Source organism: Procambarus clarkii, chromosome 5, assembly GCF_040958095.1.
Source record: "Procambarus clarkii isolate CNS0578487 chromosome 5, FALCON_Pclarkii_2.0, whole genome shotgun sequence".
NCBI lineage: Eukaryota > Metazoa > Arthropoda > Malacostraca > Decapoda > Cambaridae > Procambarus > Procambarus clarkii.
In genome coordinates, this window is record NC_091154.1 from 10,726,481 (window position 1) to 10,740,949 (window position 14,469).

The window sequence follows — 14,469 nt, forward strand, 5'->3', positions numbered from 1 at the left end:
GCTTCTGGGTGTATATACCCAGCTTCTGGGTGTATATACCCAGCTTCTGGGTGTATATACCCAGCTTCTGGGAGTATATACCCAGCTTCTGGGTGTATATACCCAGCTTCTGGGAGTATATACCCAGCTTCTGGGTGTATATACCCAGCTTCTGGGTGTATATACCCAGCTTCTGGGTGTATATACCCAGCTTCTGGGAGTATATACCCAGCTTCTGGGTGTATATACCCAGCTTCTGGGAGTATATACCCAGCTTCTGGGTGTATATGCCCAGCTTCTGGGTGTATATACCCAGCTTCTGGGAGTATATACCCAGCTTCTGGGTGTATATGCCCAGCTTCTGGGTGTATATACCCAGCTTCTGGGAGTATATACCCAGCTTCTGGGTGTATATGCCCAGCTTCTGGGTGTATATACCCAGCTTCTGGGAGTATATACCCAGCTTCTGGGTGTATATGCCCAGCTTCTGGGTGTATATACCCAGCTTCTGGGAGTATATACCCAGCTTCTGGGTGTATATGCCCAGCTTCTGGGTGTATATACCCAGCTTCTGGGTGTATATACCCAGCTTCTGGGTGTATATACCCAGCTTCTGGGAGTATATACCCAGCTTCTGGGTGTATATACCCAGCTTCTGGGTGTATATACCCAGCTTCTGGGTGTATATACCCAGCTTCTGGGTGTATATACCCAGCTTCTGGGAGTATATACCCAGCTTCTGGGTGTATATACCCAGCTTCTGGGAGTATATACCCAGCTTCTGGGTGTATATGCCCAGCTTCTGGGTGTATATACCCAGCTTCTGGGAGTATATACCCAGCTTCTGGGTGTATATGCCCAGCTTCTGGGTGTATATACCCAGCTTCTGGGAGTATATACCCAGCTTCTGGGTGTATATGCCCAGCTTCTGGGTGTATATACCCAGCTTCTGGGAGTATATACCCAGCTTCTGGGTGTATATACCCAGCTTCTGGGTGTATATACCCAGCTTCTGGGTGTATATACCCAGCTTCTGGGTGTATATACCCAGCTTCTGGGTGTATATACCCAGCTTCTGGGTGTATATACCCAGCTTCTGGGTGTATATACCCAGCTTCTGGGAGTATATACCCAGCTTCTGGGTGTATATACCCAGCTTCTGGGTGTATATACCCAGCTTCTGGGAGTATATACCCAGCTTCTGGGAGTATATACCCAGCTTCTGGGTGTATATGCCCAGCTTCTGGGTGTATATACCCAGCTTCTGGGTGTATATGCCCAGCTTCTGGGTGTATATACCCAGCTTCTGGGAGTATATACCCAGCTTCTGGGTGTATATGCCCAGCTTCTGGGTGTATATACCCAGCTTCTGGGAGTATATACCCAGCTTCTGGGTGTATATGCCCAGCTTCTGGGTGTATATACCCAGCTTCTGGGTGTATATACCCAGCTTCTGGGTGTATATGCCCAGCTTCTGGGTGTATATACCCAGCTTCTGGGTGTATATGCCCAGCTTCTGGGTGTATATACCCAGCTTCTGGGAGTATATACCCAGCTTCTGGGAGTATATACCCAGCTTCTGGGAGTATATACCCAGCTTCTGGGTGTATATACCCAGCTTCTGGGTGTATATACCCAGCTTCTGGGAGTATATACCCAGCTTCTGGGAGTATATACCCAGCTTCTGGGAGTATATACCCAGCTTCTGGGAGTATATACCCAGCTTCTGGGAGTATATACCCAGCTTCTGGGAGTATATACCCAGCTTCTGGGAGTATATACCCAGCTTCTGGGAGTATATACCCAGCTTCTGGGTGTATATACCCAGCTTCTGGGTGTATATACCCAGCTTCTGGGAGTATATACCCAGCTTCTGGGAGTATATACCCAGCTTCTGGGAGTATATACCCAGCTTCTGGGAGTATATACCCAGCTTCTGGGTGTATATACCCAGCTTCTGGGTGTATATGCCCAGCTTCTGGGTGTATATACCCAGCTTCTGGGTGTATATGCCCAGCTTCTGGGTGTATATACCCAGCTTCTGGGTGTATATGCCCAGCTTCTGGGTGTATATACCCAGCTTCTGGGTGTATATGCCCAGCTTCTGGGTGTATATGCCCAGCTTCAGGGTGTATATGCCCAGCTTCTGGGTGTATATACCCAGCTTCTGGGTGTATATACCCAGCTTCAGGGTGTATATGCCCAGCTTCTGGGTGTATATACCCAGCTTCTGGGTGTATATGCCCAGCTTCTGGGTGTATATACCCAGCTTCTGGGTGTATATACCCAGCTTCTGGGTGTATATACCCAGCTTCTGGGTGTATATACCCAGCTTCTGGGTGTATATGCCCGGCTTCTGGGTGTATATGCCCAGCTTCTGGGTGTATATGCCCAGCTTCTGGGTGTATATACCCAGCTTCTGGGTGTATATACCCAGCTTCTGGGTGTATATACCCAGCTTCTGGGTGTATATACCCAGCTTCTGGGTGTATATGCCCAGCTTCTGGGTGTATATACCCAGCTTCTGGGTGTATATACCCAGCTTCTGCGTATATACCCAGCTTCTGCGTATATACCCAGCTTCTGCGTATATACCCAGCTTCTGGGAGTATATACCCAGCTTCTGGGAGTATATGCCCAGCTTCTGCGTATATACCCAGCTTCTGGGTGTATATACCCAGCTTCTGGGTGTATATGCCCAGCTTCTGGGTGTATATACCCAGCTTCTGGGTGTATATACCCAGCTTCTGGGTGTATATACCCAGCTTCTGGGTGTATATACCAAGCTTCTGGGTGTATATACCCAGCTTCTGCGTATATACCCAGCTTCTGGGTGTATATACCCAGCTTCTGGGTGTATATACCCAGCTTCTGGGTGTATATACCCAGCTTCTGGGTGTATATACCCAGCTTCTGGGTGTATATACCCAGCTTCTGCGTATATACCCAGCTTCTGCGTATATACCCAGCTTCTGGGAGTATATACCCAGCTTCTGGGAGTATATACCCAGCTTCTGGGAGTATATACCCAGCTTCTGGGAGTATATACCCAGCTTCTGGGAGTATATACCCAGCTTCTGGGAGTATATACCCAGCTTCTGGGAGTATATACCCAGCTTCTGGGAGTATATACCCAGCTTCTGCGTATATACCCAGCTTCTGCGTATATACCCAGCTTCTGGGAGTATATACCCAGCTTCTGGGAGTATATACCCAGCTTCTGGGAGTATATACCCAGCTTCTGGGAGTATATACCCAGCTTCTGGGAGTATATACCCAGCTTCTGGGAGTATATACCCAGCTTCTGGGAGTATATACCCAGCTTCTGGGAGTATATACCCAGGTTCTGGGTATATACCCAGCCTCTCGGTGCCCCAACAGTGCACGCAGCGGTGGACACCACGAGCCAGGCGGACCCTATAGAGCTGGCGGGGCTGTACCAGGGAGACATTATCCTCAACAGCATGGACCACGTCTCCGATAGTGCCATGGTCAGTCCACATGTAGCACTATATGTACGTTGACCAGACCACACACTAGAAGGTGGAGGGACGACGACGTTTCGGTCCGTCCATTCTCAAGTCGATTGTCCAGGACGGACCGAAACGTCGTCGTCCCTTCACCTTCTAGTGTGTGGTCTGGTCAACTTACTTTAGCCACGTTATTGTGACGCATCGCCTGCTCACTATATGTAACTTTACTGTGAAAATGTATTTAATATACACAAGTAAATATTGTTTTGTTAATTAGTTCATTTTAAGGTAATTGCTTGCTAATTGTGCCCTGACCTGACCTATGGTGACCTCAGGGTGGCGGCAGGTCACGGCTACCACACGCAAGGAACGCCATTATCAACCTGAGTCGTCGCTGGCCCAATGGGGTCATTCCCTACGTCATCTCTTCCTCATACAGTAAGGTCAACTGAGGTCATATTAAGGTCAGCTGTTAGATCACCTGGAACTGTTTCATCAATTAGTAGTCTACCCACAGTAAGGTCAGGTAAACTCTACATCAGCTTTACCTCACATAGGTAAAGTCGAAGTCAAATATAACGAATAAAAGTGAACTTACAACATGGTTCTTTAAGTTCAGTTTGATGCTAACTCTGTATGATCTTAACTAAGGCTGCCTGAATATGCTTGTTCTGAGGGCTAAACTACCGCTTGTTATTGCTTGTTAACGGTACCCTTGCTGGAAGTCACTTGGCATAACTAAACTTCAAGTGTGTACATTAAGCAAATTTAAGAGAACATTAATATTTTGCACTCTATATATATATATATATATATATATATATATATATATATATATATATATATATATATATATATATATATATATATATATATATATGCGAACAAGCCTGAATGGTCCCCAGGACAATATGCAACTGAAAACTCACACCCCAGAAGTGACTCGAACCCATACTCCCAGGTGCAACGCAACTGGTATGTACAAGACGCCTTAATCCACTTGACCATCACGACCGGACATAATGAGGTGATAGCCGAGGCTATTTGAACCATATTTGCATATAACATACTTATTTGCACCTGGGAGTATGGGTTCGAGTCACTTCTGGGGTGTGAGTTTTCAGTTATATATATATATATATATATATATATATATATATATATATATATATATATATATATATATATATATATATGTCGTACCTAGTAGCCAGAACGCACTTCTCAGCCTACTATCCAAGGCCCAATTTGCCTAATAAGCCAAGTTTTCATGAATTAATTGTTTTTCGACTACCTAACCTACCTAACCTAACCTAACCTAACTTTTTCGGCTACCTAACCTAACCTAATCTATAAAGATAGGTTAGGTTAGGTTAGGTAGGGTTGGTTAGGTTCGGTCATATATCTACGTTAATTTTAACTCCAATAAAAAAAAATGACCTCATACATAATGAAATGGGTAGCTTTATCATTTCATAAGAAAAAAATTAGAGAAAATATATTAATTCAGGAAAACTTGGCTTATTAGGTAAATCGGGCCTTGCATAGTAGGCCGAGAAGTGCATTCTGGCTACTAGGTACGACATATATATATATATATATATATATATATATATATATATATATATATATATATATATTTATATATATATATATATATATATATGGTATATGTGTTTGTTTCAGACAACCATGAGCGGGGCACAATAGCTATGGCGATCAACCAGTACCACAAGAACACCTGCATCAGACTCGTCCCCCGCACAGTGGAGAGGGATTACATCCACATCCTCAAGGGTGACGGGTGTGTGGTCAAGGCCGGTTGTAGGGAGGGGAAGGTGTGGAAGGTGTGGGTAGGGGGAGGTGTGGGTAGGGGAGGTGTGGGAAGGGGAAGGTGTGGGAGGTGTGGGTAGGGGAGGTGTGGGAAGGGGGAGGTGTGGGAGGTGTGGGAAGGGGAGGTGTGGGAAGGGGGAGGGGGAGGAAATATTTCCAACTATGATTTAGGAATGCTAAGATAATTAAATGGACTGTATGATTTAATGACTTGTCTCATGTTTCCACTTCCACAAAAATTTTTGGGGGTAGATAAGATAATGATAAATCTATCTTGTAAATTAAATATGCTTAAATAATTTCAAAGGTAAAGTTTTATAAAATAAACTTTTATATGGAGTTAGTAAACTAACTACAATATCATAAGTTAAGTTTAGTATGGCTTAGCTGTCACGCTGCTTGTTAGAAGTCCATTTGACAGTCTTCCGAAATCCGTCAATTCCTAGTGTCAACGTGATGGCGTCGTAAAGACGTGATGCACAAGTTGAGGCGTCAAGGTCCCGTTGGTAACCCTCCGTGCTGTGGAGAATATGCAGTGTAATTCCTATAAAGTTAAAGTCGTTTCAGATAATCTCCATGAAAAGGAGATTTTTTTAATTTAAAGGAATTAAATTCCTATTTAAAGGAATTAAACTCAGGTTATTCTGATTGTCCTACTTCCTAACGGCCGGGCAATCTAAAAGGTTAATATGGCCATATTAACTTTTGATTAATATGGTTAAAAAAAACCTATAGATAGTCAGTTTACTGAGTGGATGCAACGTGCCTCTGTTGGATGAAGCAAGCATCAACGCCTGGGAGTCGTAAGTGTACGGATGATCCCAAAACAACGCGATACAAATGTGCTTCACATGGATGTTGTTGCTCATCAGTGTGGGAGAGCAGGTGCCGCGTGCCCTCTACCCCCTCTCCCCGGCGCACCGCCCCGGAATATAAGTCACCATATCCTACTTTGTCCTGCTATCTAACAAGACATTACTGACGTCATTTTGCGTCTTAATAATACACTTCAGATATCGTCAGATAATTTTCCACTGTTTATATTACTGGACCGACGTGTCAGTAGTTAAAAACACATATATGTAAATGATATACATGACTTGACTGTTTATACATAGCAGGGTGTTGTGTTTTAAATGAATTAAATCAATTTCCAATCTAAATTACCGTGCAAATTAAGCAGAGGTTAGACTGGGTTTAATTAGATTTGAATAAAGAGTTTGTTCTCATGGGAGCTGGGGCGACTGACGCCAAAGCGGCCATGGATGTAGGAACCGTTTGGCGTCCCTATGTGATGAGTTAGTAATATTAGTAGATTTAATTTCCTAACACAATATTTCTATCTTATTGTGCTAGGGGGGGGGAGGGGGGGTTAGTATTTGGGGTGTCGGAAATTCCCGACAGGAGGGGAGTGAGGCGAGGGGGGGGGATAGGCCGCGGCGGGGAAGGAGATGATGTGAGGGACGAGGTGAGGCATGTAGGAGCATTGACAGGCATTGTTAGAGTAACTGTCTCAAGACTTGGCTCATCACATATCCCAGCACTTAAGTCAAGCACGTGGGACCCAGAAAGGCGTCTCTCTGGGCACTTACGAGACCTGCACCTCTTTCCACAATCGTGACGACTTGGTTTAAAGTTATTAAGCAGTTTACGAGCTCGTAAACCCCACAAGGTTATGTTATAAACGACCTCGTAGCCCTTCGGAGCTCATGAAGTGTTTAGCCAATGTAAACATACAAAATGTTGCATACAACAGTGTTCCTGCCGCAGGTGTTCCAGCTCCGTAGGTCGTGTGGGAGGGGCCCAGACGGTGTCCCTGGGGCCCGGGTGCCTCTACGTGGGCATTGTCCTGCACGAACTGATGCACGCCGCCGGGTTCTGGCACGAACAGTCCCGCGCGGACCGGGACAACCACATCACCGTGAACAAGCTCAATGTTCAGTCCGGCATGTGGTACAACTTCGAGAAGTATCCCTGGGATAGAATACAGAGCCTCGGTATTGATTACGACCTTGGTGAGTTGTACTCTGTGTGTTGTACCTGAGTGTTGTACTCTGTGTGTTGTACGTGAGTGTTGTACTCAGTGTGTTGTACCTGTGTGTTGTACTCTGTGAGTTGTACTCTGTGTGTTGTACTCTGTGTGTTGTACCTGTGTGTTGTACTCTGTGTGTTGTACTCTGTGTGTTGTACCTGAGTGTTGTACTCTGTGTGTTGTACCTGAGTGTTGTACCTGAGTGTTGTACTCTGTGTGTTGTACCTGAGTGTTGTACTCTGTGTGTTGTACCTGAGTGTTGTACTCTGTGTGTTGTACTCTGTGTGTTGTACCTGAGTGTTGTACTCTGTGTGTTGTACCTGAGTGTTGTACCTGAGTGTTGTACTCTGTGTGTTGTACCTGAGTGTTGTACTCTGTGTGTTGTACCTGAGTGTTGTACTCTGTGTGTTGTACCTGAGTGTTGTACCTGAGTGTTGTACTCTGTGTGTTGTACCTGAGTGTTGTACTCTGTGTGTTGTACCTGAGTGTTGTACCTGAGTGTTGTACTCTGTGTGTTGTACCTGAGTGTTGTACTCTGTGTGTTGTACCTGAGTGTTGTACTCTGTGTGTTGTACTCTGTGTGTTGTACCTGAGTGTTGTACTCTGTGTGTTGTACCTGAGTGTTGTACCTGAGTGTTGTACTCTGTGTGTTGTACCTGAGTGTTGTACTCTGTGTGTTGTACCTGAGTGTTGTACTCTGTGTGTTGTACCTGAGTGTTGTACCTGAGTGTTGTACTCTGTGTGTTGTACCTGAGTGTTGTACTCTGTGTGTTGTACCTGAGTGTTGTACTCTGTGTGTTGTACTCTGTGTGTTGTACTCTGTGTGTTGTACCTGAGTGTTGTACTCTGTGTGTTGTACCTGAGTGTTGTACTCTGTGTGTTGTACTCTGTGTGTTGTACTCTGTGTGTTGTACTCTGTGTGTTCTACTCTGTGTGTTGTACCTGAGTGTTGTACTCTGTGTGTTGTACCTGAGTGTTGTACTCTGTGTGTTGTACTCTGTGTGTTGTACTCTGTGTGTTGTACTCTGTGTGTTGTACTCTGTGTTGTACTCTGTGTGTTGTACCTGAGTGTTGTACTCTGTGTGTTGTACTCTGTGTTGTACTCTGTGTGTTGTACTCTGTGTGTTGTACCTGAGTGTTGTACTCTGTGTGTTGTACCTGAGTGTTGTACTCTGTGTGTTGTACCTGAGTGTTGTACTCTGTGTGTTGTACCTGAGTGTTGTACTCTGTGTGTTGTACTCTGTGTTGTACTCTGTGTGTTGTACTCTGTGTGTTGTACCTGAGTGTTGTACTCTGTGTGTTGTACTCTGTGTGTTGTACCTGAGTGTTGTACCTGAGTGTTGTACTCTGTGTGTTGTACTCTGTGTGTTCTACTCTGTGTGTTGTACCTGAGTGTTGTACTCTGTGTGTTGTACTCTGTGTGTTGTACTCTGTGTGTTGTATTCTGTGTGTTGTACTCTGTGTGTTGTACCTGAGTGTTGTACTCTGTGTGTTGTACTCTGTGTGTTGTACTCTGTGTGTTGTACTCTGTGTGTTGTACTCTGTGTGTTGTACTCTGTGTGTTGTACTCTGTGTGTTGTACTCTGTGTGTTGTATCTGAGTGTTGTACTCTGTGTGTTGTACCTGAGTGTTGTACTCTGTGTGTTGTACCTGAGTGTTGTATCTGAGTGTTGTACTCTGTGTGTTGTACTCTGTGTGTTGTACTCTGTGTTGTACTCTGTGTGTTGTACTCTGTGTTGTACTCTGTGTGTTGTACCTGAGTGTTGTACCTGAGTGTTGTACCTGAGTGTTGTACTCTGAGTGTTGTACTCTGTGTGTTGTACTCTGTGTGTTGTACCTGAGTGTTGTACTCTGTGTGTTGTACTCTGTGTGTTGTACTCTGTGTGTTGTACCTGAGTGTTGTACCTGAGTGTTGTACTCTGAGTGTTGTACTCTGTGTGTTGTACTCTGTGTGTTGTACCTGAGTGTTGTACTCTGTGTGTTGTACTCTGTGTGTTGTACTCTGTGTGTTGTACCTGAGTGTTGTACCTGAGTGTTGTACCTGAGTGTTGTACTCTGTGTGTTGTACTCTGTGTGTTGTACCTGAGTGTTGTACCTGAGTGTTGTACTCTGTGTGTTGTACTCTGAGTGTTGTACTCTGAGTGTTGTACTCTGTGTGTTGTACCTGAGTGTTGTACTCTGTGTGTTGTACTCTGTGTGTTGTACCTGAGTGTTGTACTCTGTGTGTTGTACTCTGTGTGTTGTACCTGAGTGTTGTACTCTGTGTGTTGTACTCTGTGTGTTGTACCTGAGTGTTGTACTCTGTGTGTTGTACCTGAGTGTTGTACCTGAGTGTTGTACCTGAGTGTTGTACTCTGTGTGTTGTATCTGAGTGTTGTACTCTGTGTTGTACCTGAGTGTTGTACTCTGTGTGTTGTACTCTGTGTGTTGTACCTGAGTGTTGTACTCTGTGTGTTGTACTCTGTGTGTTGTACCTGAGTGTTGTACTCTGTGTGTTGTACCCGAGTGTTGTACTCTGAGTGTTGTACTCTGAGTGTTGTACTCTGTGTGTTGTACTCTGTGTGTTGTACCCGAGTGTTGTACTCTGTGTGTTGTACCCGAGTGTTGTACTCTGTGTGTTGTACTCTGTGTGTTGTACTTGAGTGTTGTACTCTGTGTGTTGTACTCTGTGTGTTGTACTCTGTGTGTTGTACTCTGTGTGTTGTACCTGAGTGTTTTACTCTGTGTGTTGTACTCTGTGTGATGTACTCTGAGTGTTGTACTCTGTGTGTTGTACCTGAGTGTTGTACTCTGTGTGTTGTACCTGAGTGTTGTACTCTGTGTGTTGTACCTGAGTGTTGTACTCTGTGTGTTGTACCTGAGTGTTGTACTCTGTGTGTTGTACTCTGTGTGTTGTACCTGAGTGTTGTACTCTGTGTGTTGTACCTGAGTGTTGTACCTGAGTGTTGTACTCTGTGTGTTGTACCTGAGTGTTGTACTCTGTGTGTTGTACCTGAGTGTTGTACTCTGTGTGTTGTACCTGAGTGTTGTACCTGAGTGTTGTACTCTGTGTGTTGTACCTGAGTGTTGTACTCTGTGTGTTGTACCTGAGTGTTGTACCTGAGTGTTGTACTCTGTGTGTTGTACCTGAGTGTTGTACTCTGTGTGTTGTACCTGAGTGTTGTACTCTGTGTGTTGTACTCTGTGTGTTGTACCTGAGTGTTGTACTCTGTGTGTTGTACCTGAGTGTTGTACCTGAGTGTTGTACTCTGTGTGTTGTACCTGAGTGTTGTACTCTGTGTGTTGTACCTGAGTGTTGTACTCTGTGTGTTGTACCTGAGTGTTGTACCTGAGTGTTGTACCTGTGTTGTGTGTTGTACCTGAGTGTTGTACTCTGTGTGTTGTACCTGAGTGTTGTACTCTGTGTGTTGTACTCTGTGTGTTGTACCTGAGTGTTGTACTCTGTGTGTTGTACCTGAGTGTTGTACTCTGTGTGTTGTACTCTGTGTGTTGTACTCTGTGTGTTGTACTCTGTGTGTTCTACTCTGTGTGTTGTACCTGAGTGTTGTACTCTGTGTGTTGTACCTGAGTGTTGTACTCTGTGTGTTGTACTCTGTGTGTTGTACTCTGTGTGTTGTACTCTGTGTTGTACTCTGTGTGTTGTACCTGAGTGTTGTACTCTGTGTGTTGTACTCTGTGTTGTACTCTGTGTGTTGTACTCTGTGTGTTGTACCTGAGTGTTGTACTCTGTGTGTTGTACCTGAGTGTTGTACTCTGTGTGTTGTACCTGAGTGTTGTACTCTGTGTGTTGTACCTGAGTGTTGTACTCTGTGTGTTGTACTCTGTGGTTGTACTCTGTGTGTTGTACTCTGTGTGTTGTACCTGAGTGTTGTACTCTGAGTGTTGTACTCTGAGTGTTGTACCTGAGTGTTGTACTCTGTGTGTTGTACTCTGATGTGTTGTACTCTGTGTGTTGTACTCTGTGTGTTGTACCTGAGTGTTGTACTCTGTGGTTGTACTCTGAGTGGTTTGTACTCTGTGTGTTGTACCTGTGTGTTGTACTGAGTGTTGTACTCTGTGTGTTGTACTCTGTGTGTGTACTCTGTGTGTTGTACCTGAGTGTCGTACTCTGTGTGTTGTACCTGAGTGTTGTACTCTGTGTGTTGTACTCTGTGTGTTGTACTCTGATGTGTTGTACTCTGTGTGTTGTACCTGAGTGTTGTACTCTGTGTTGTTGTACTCTGATGTGTTGTACTCTGTGTGTTGTACCTGAGTGTTGTACTCTTGTGTGTTGTACCTGAGTGTTGTACTCTGTGTGTTGTACTCTGTGTGTTGTACCTGAGTGTTGTACTCTGTGTGTTGTACCTGAGTGTTGTACTCTGAGTGTTGTACTCTGTGTGTTGTACTCTGAGTGTTGTACTCTGTGTGTTGTACTCTGAGTGTTGTACTCTGTGTGTTGTACTCTGTAGTGTTTGTACTCTGTGTGTTGTACTCTGTGTGTTGTACCTGAGTGTTGTACTCTGTGTGTTGTACCTGAGTGTTGTACTCTGAGTGTTGTACTCTGAGTGTTGTACTCTGAGTGTTGTACCTGAGTGTTGTACTCTGTGTGTTGTACTCTGTGTGTTGTACTCTGTGTGTTGTACCTGAGTGTTGTACCTGAGTGTTGTACCTGAGTGTTGTACTCTGTGTGTTGTACTCTGTGTGTTGTACCTGAGTGTTGTACTCTGTGTGTTGTACCTGAGTGTTGTACTCTGAGTGTTGTACTCTGAGTGTTGTACTCTGAGTGTTGTACTCTGAGTGTTGTACTCTGTGTGTTGTACTCTGAGTGTTGTACTCTGTGTGTTGTACCTGAGTGTTTGTACTCTGAGTGTTGTACTCTGTGTGTTGTACTCTGTGTGTTGTACCTGAGTGTTGTACTCTGTGTGTTGTACTCTGAGTGTTGTACTCTGTGTGTTGTACTCTGTAGTGTTGTACCTGAGTGTTGTACTCTGTGTGTTGTACTCTGTGTGTTGTACCTGAGTGTTGTACTCTGTGTGTTGTACTCTGAGTGTTGTACTCTGAGTGTTGTACTCTGTGTGTTGTACCTGAGTGTTGTACTCTGAGTGTTGTACTCTGATGTGTTGTACTCTGTGTGTTGTACCTGAGTGTTGTACTCTGTGTGTTGTACTCTGTGTGTTGTACTCTGGTGTTGTACTCTGTGTGTTGTACTGAGTGTTGTACCTGAGTGTTGTACTCTGTGTGTTGTACCTGAGTGTTGTACTCTGTGTGTTGTACTCTGAGTGTTGTACTCTGTGTGTTGTACTCTGAGTGTTGTACTCTGTAGTGTTGTACTCTGAGTGTTGTACCTGAGTGTTGTACCTGAGTGTTGTATCTGAGTGTTGTACCTGAGTGTTGTACTCTGAGTGTTGTACCTGAGTGTTGTATCTAGTGTTGTACTCTGAGTGTTGTACTCTGAGTGTTGTACTCTGAGTGTTGTATCTGAGTGTTGTATCTGAGTGTTGTACTCTGAGTGTTGTATCTGAGTGTTGTACTCTGTGTGTTGTACCTGAGTGTTGTACTCTGTGTGTTGTACCTGAGTGTTGTACTCTGTGTGTTGTACCTGAGTGTTGTTGTACTCTGTGTGTTGTACCTGAGTGTTGTACTCTGTGTGTTGTACTCTGTGTGTTGTACCTGAGTGTTGTACTCTGTGTGTTGTACCTGAGTGTTGTACCTGAGTGTTGTACTCTGTGTGTTGTACTCTGTGTGTTGTATCTGAGTGTTGTACCTGAGTGTTGTACTCTGTGTGTTGTACTCTGTGTGTTGTACCTGAGTGTTGTACTCTGTGTGTTGTACCTGAGTGTTGTACTCTGTGTGTTGTACCTGAGTGTTGTACTCTGTGTGTTGTACTCTGTGTGTTGTACCTGAGTGTTGTACCTGAGTGTTGTACCTGAGTGTTGTACCTGAGTGTTGTACTCTGTGTGTTGTACTCTGTGTGTTGTACTCTGTGTGTTGTACTCTGTGTGTTGTACTCTGTGTGTTGTACTCTGTGTGTTGTATCTCTGTGTTGTACCTGAGTGTTGTACTCGTGTGTTGTATCTGAGTGTTGTATCTCAGTGTTGTATCCTGAGTGTTGTATCTGAGTGTTGTACCTGAGTGTTGTAGCTCAGTGTTGTCCCTGAGTGTTGTACCTGAGTGTTGTATCTGAGTGTTGTATCTCAGTGTTGTATCTGAGTGTTGTATCTGAGTGTTGTATCCTGAGTGTTGTATCTCGAGTGTTGTACCTGAGTGTTGTATCTTCAGTGTTGTATCTGAGTGTTGTATCCTGAGTGTTGTACCTGAGTGTTGTGTCTGAGTGTTGTAACTGAGTGTTGTATCTGAGTGTTGTACCTGAGTGTTGTATCTCAGTGTTGTATCTCGAGTGTTGTACTCGAGTGTTGTATCTCGAGTGTTGTATCTCAGTGTTGTATCTGAGTGTTGTATCTGAGTGTTGTATCTCGAGTGTTGTATCTGAGGTGTATCTGAGTGTTGTATCTGAGTGTTGTATCTAGTTGTATCTGAGTGTTGTATCCTGAGTGTTGTATCTGAGTGTTGTATCTGAGTGTTGTATCTGAGTGTTGTATCTGAGTGTTGTATCTAGTGTTGTATCTGAGTGTTGTATCTGAGTGTTGTATCTGAGTGTTGTATCTGAGTGTTGTATCTGAGTGTTGTATCTGAGTGTTGTATCTGAGTGTTGTACTGAGTGTTGTACTCTGTGTGTTGTACTCTGTGTGTTGTACTCTGTGTGTTGTACCTGAGTGTTGTACTCTGTGTGTTGTACCTGAGTGTTGTACTCTGTGTGTTGTACCTGAGTGTTGTACTCTGTGTGTTGTACTCTGTGTGTTGTACTCTGTGTGTTGTACTCTGTGTGTTGTACCTGAGTGTTGTACCTGAGTGTTGTACCTGAGTGTTGTACCTGAGTGTTGTACTCTGTGTGTTGTACTCTGTGTGTTGTACTCTGTGTGTTGTACTCTGTGTGTTGTACCTGAGTGTTGTACTCTGTGTGTTGTACTCTGTGTGTTGTACCTGAGTGTTGTACTCTGTGTGTTGTACCTGAGTGTTGTACTCTGTGTGTTGTACTCTGTGTGTTGTACTCTGTGTGTTGTACCTGAGTGTTGTACTCTGTGTGTTGTACCTGAGTGTTGTACTCTGTGTGTT

At 44.3% G+C, this 14,469-nt stretch overlaps 1 protein-coding gene across 1 annotated transcript in view; it reads left to right on the plus strand.

Annotated features, from left to right (window-relative positions):
* Positions 1-14,469, plus strand: part of LOC123761790 (zinc metalloproteinase nas-4) — a 57,879-nt gene that overhangs the window by 12,882 nt on the left and 30,528 nt on the right. Inside the window, 4 exon segments of the mRNA XM_045748001.2 lie at positions 3,361-3,470; positions 3,788-3,890; positions 5,139-5,256; positions 7,056-7,300. Coding sequence (XP_045603957.2) covers positions 3,361-3,470; positions 3,788-3,890; positions 5,139-5,256; positions 7,056-7,300 — 576 coding nt within the window.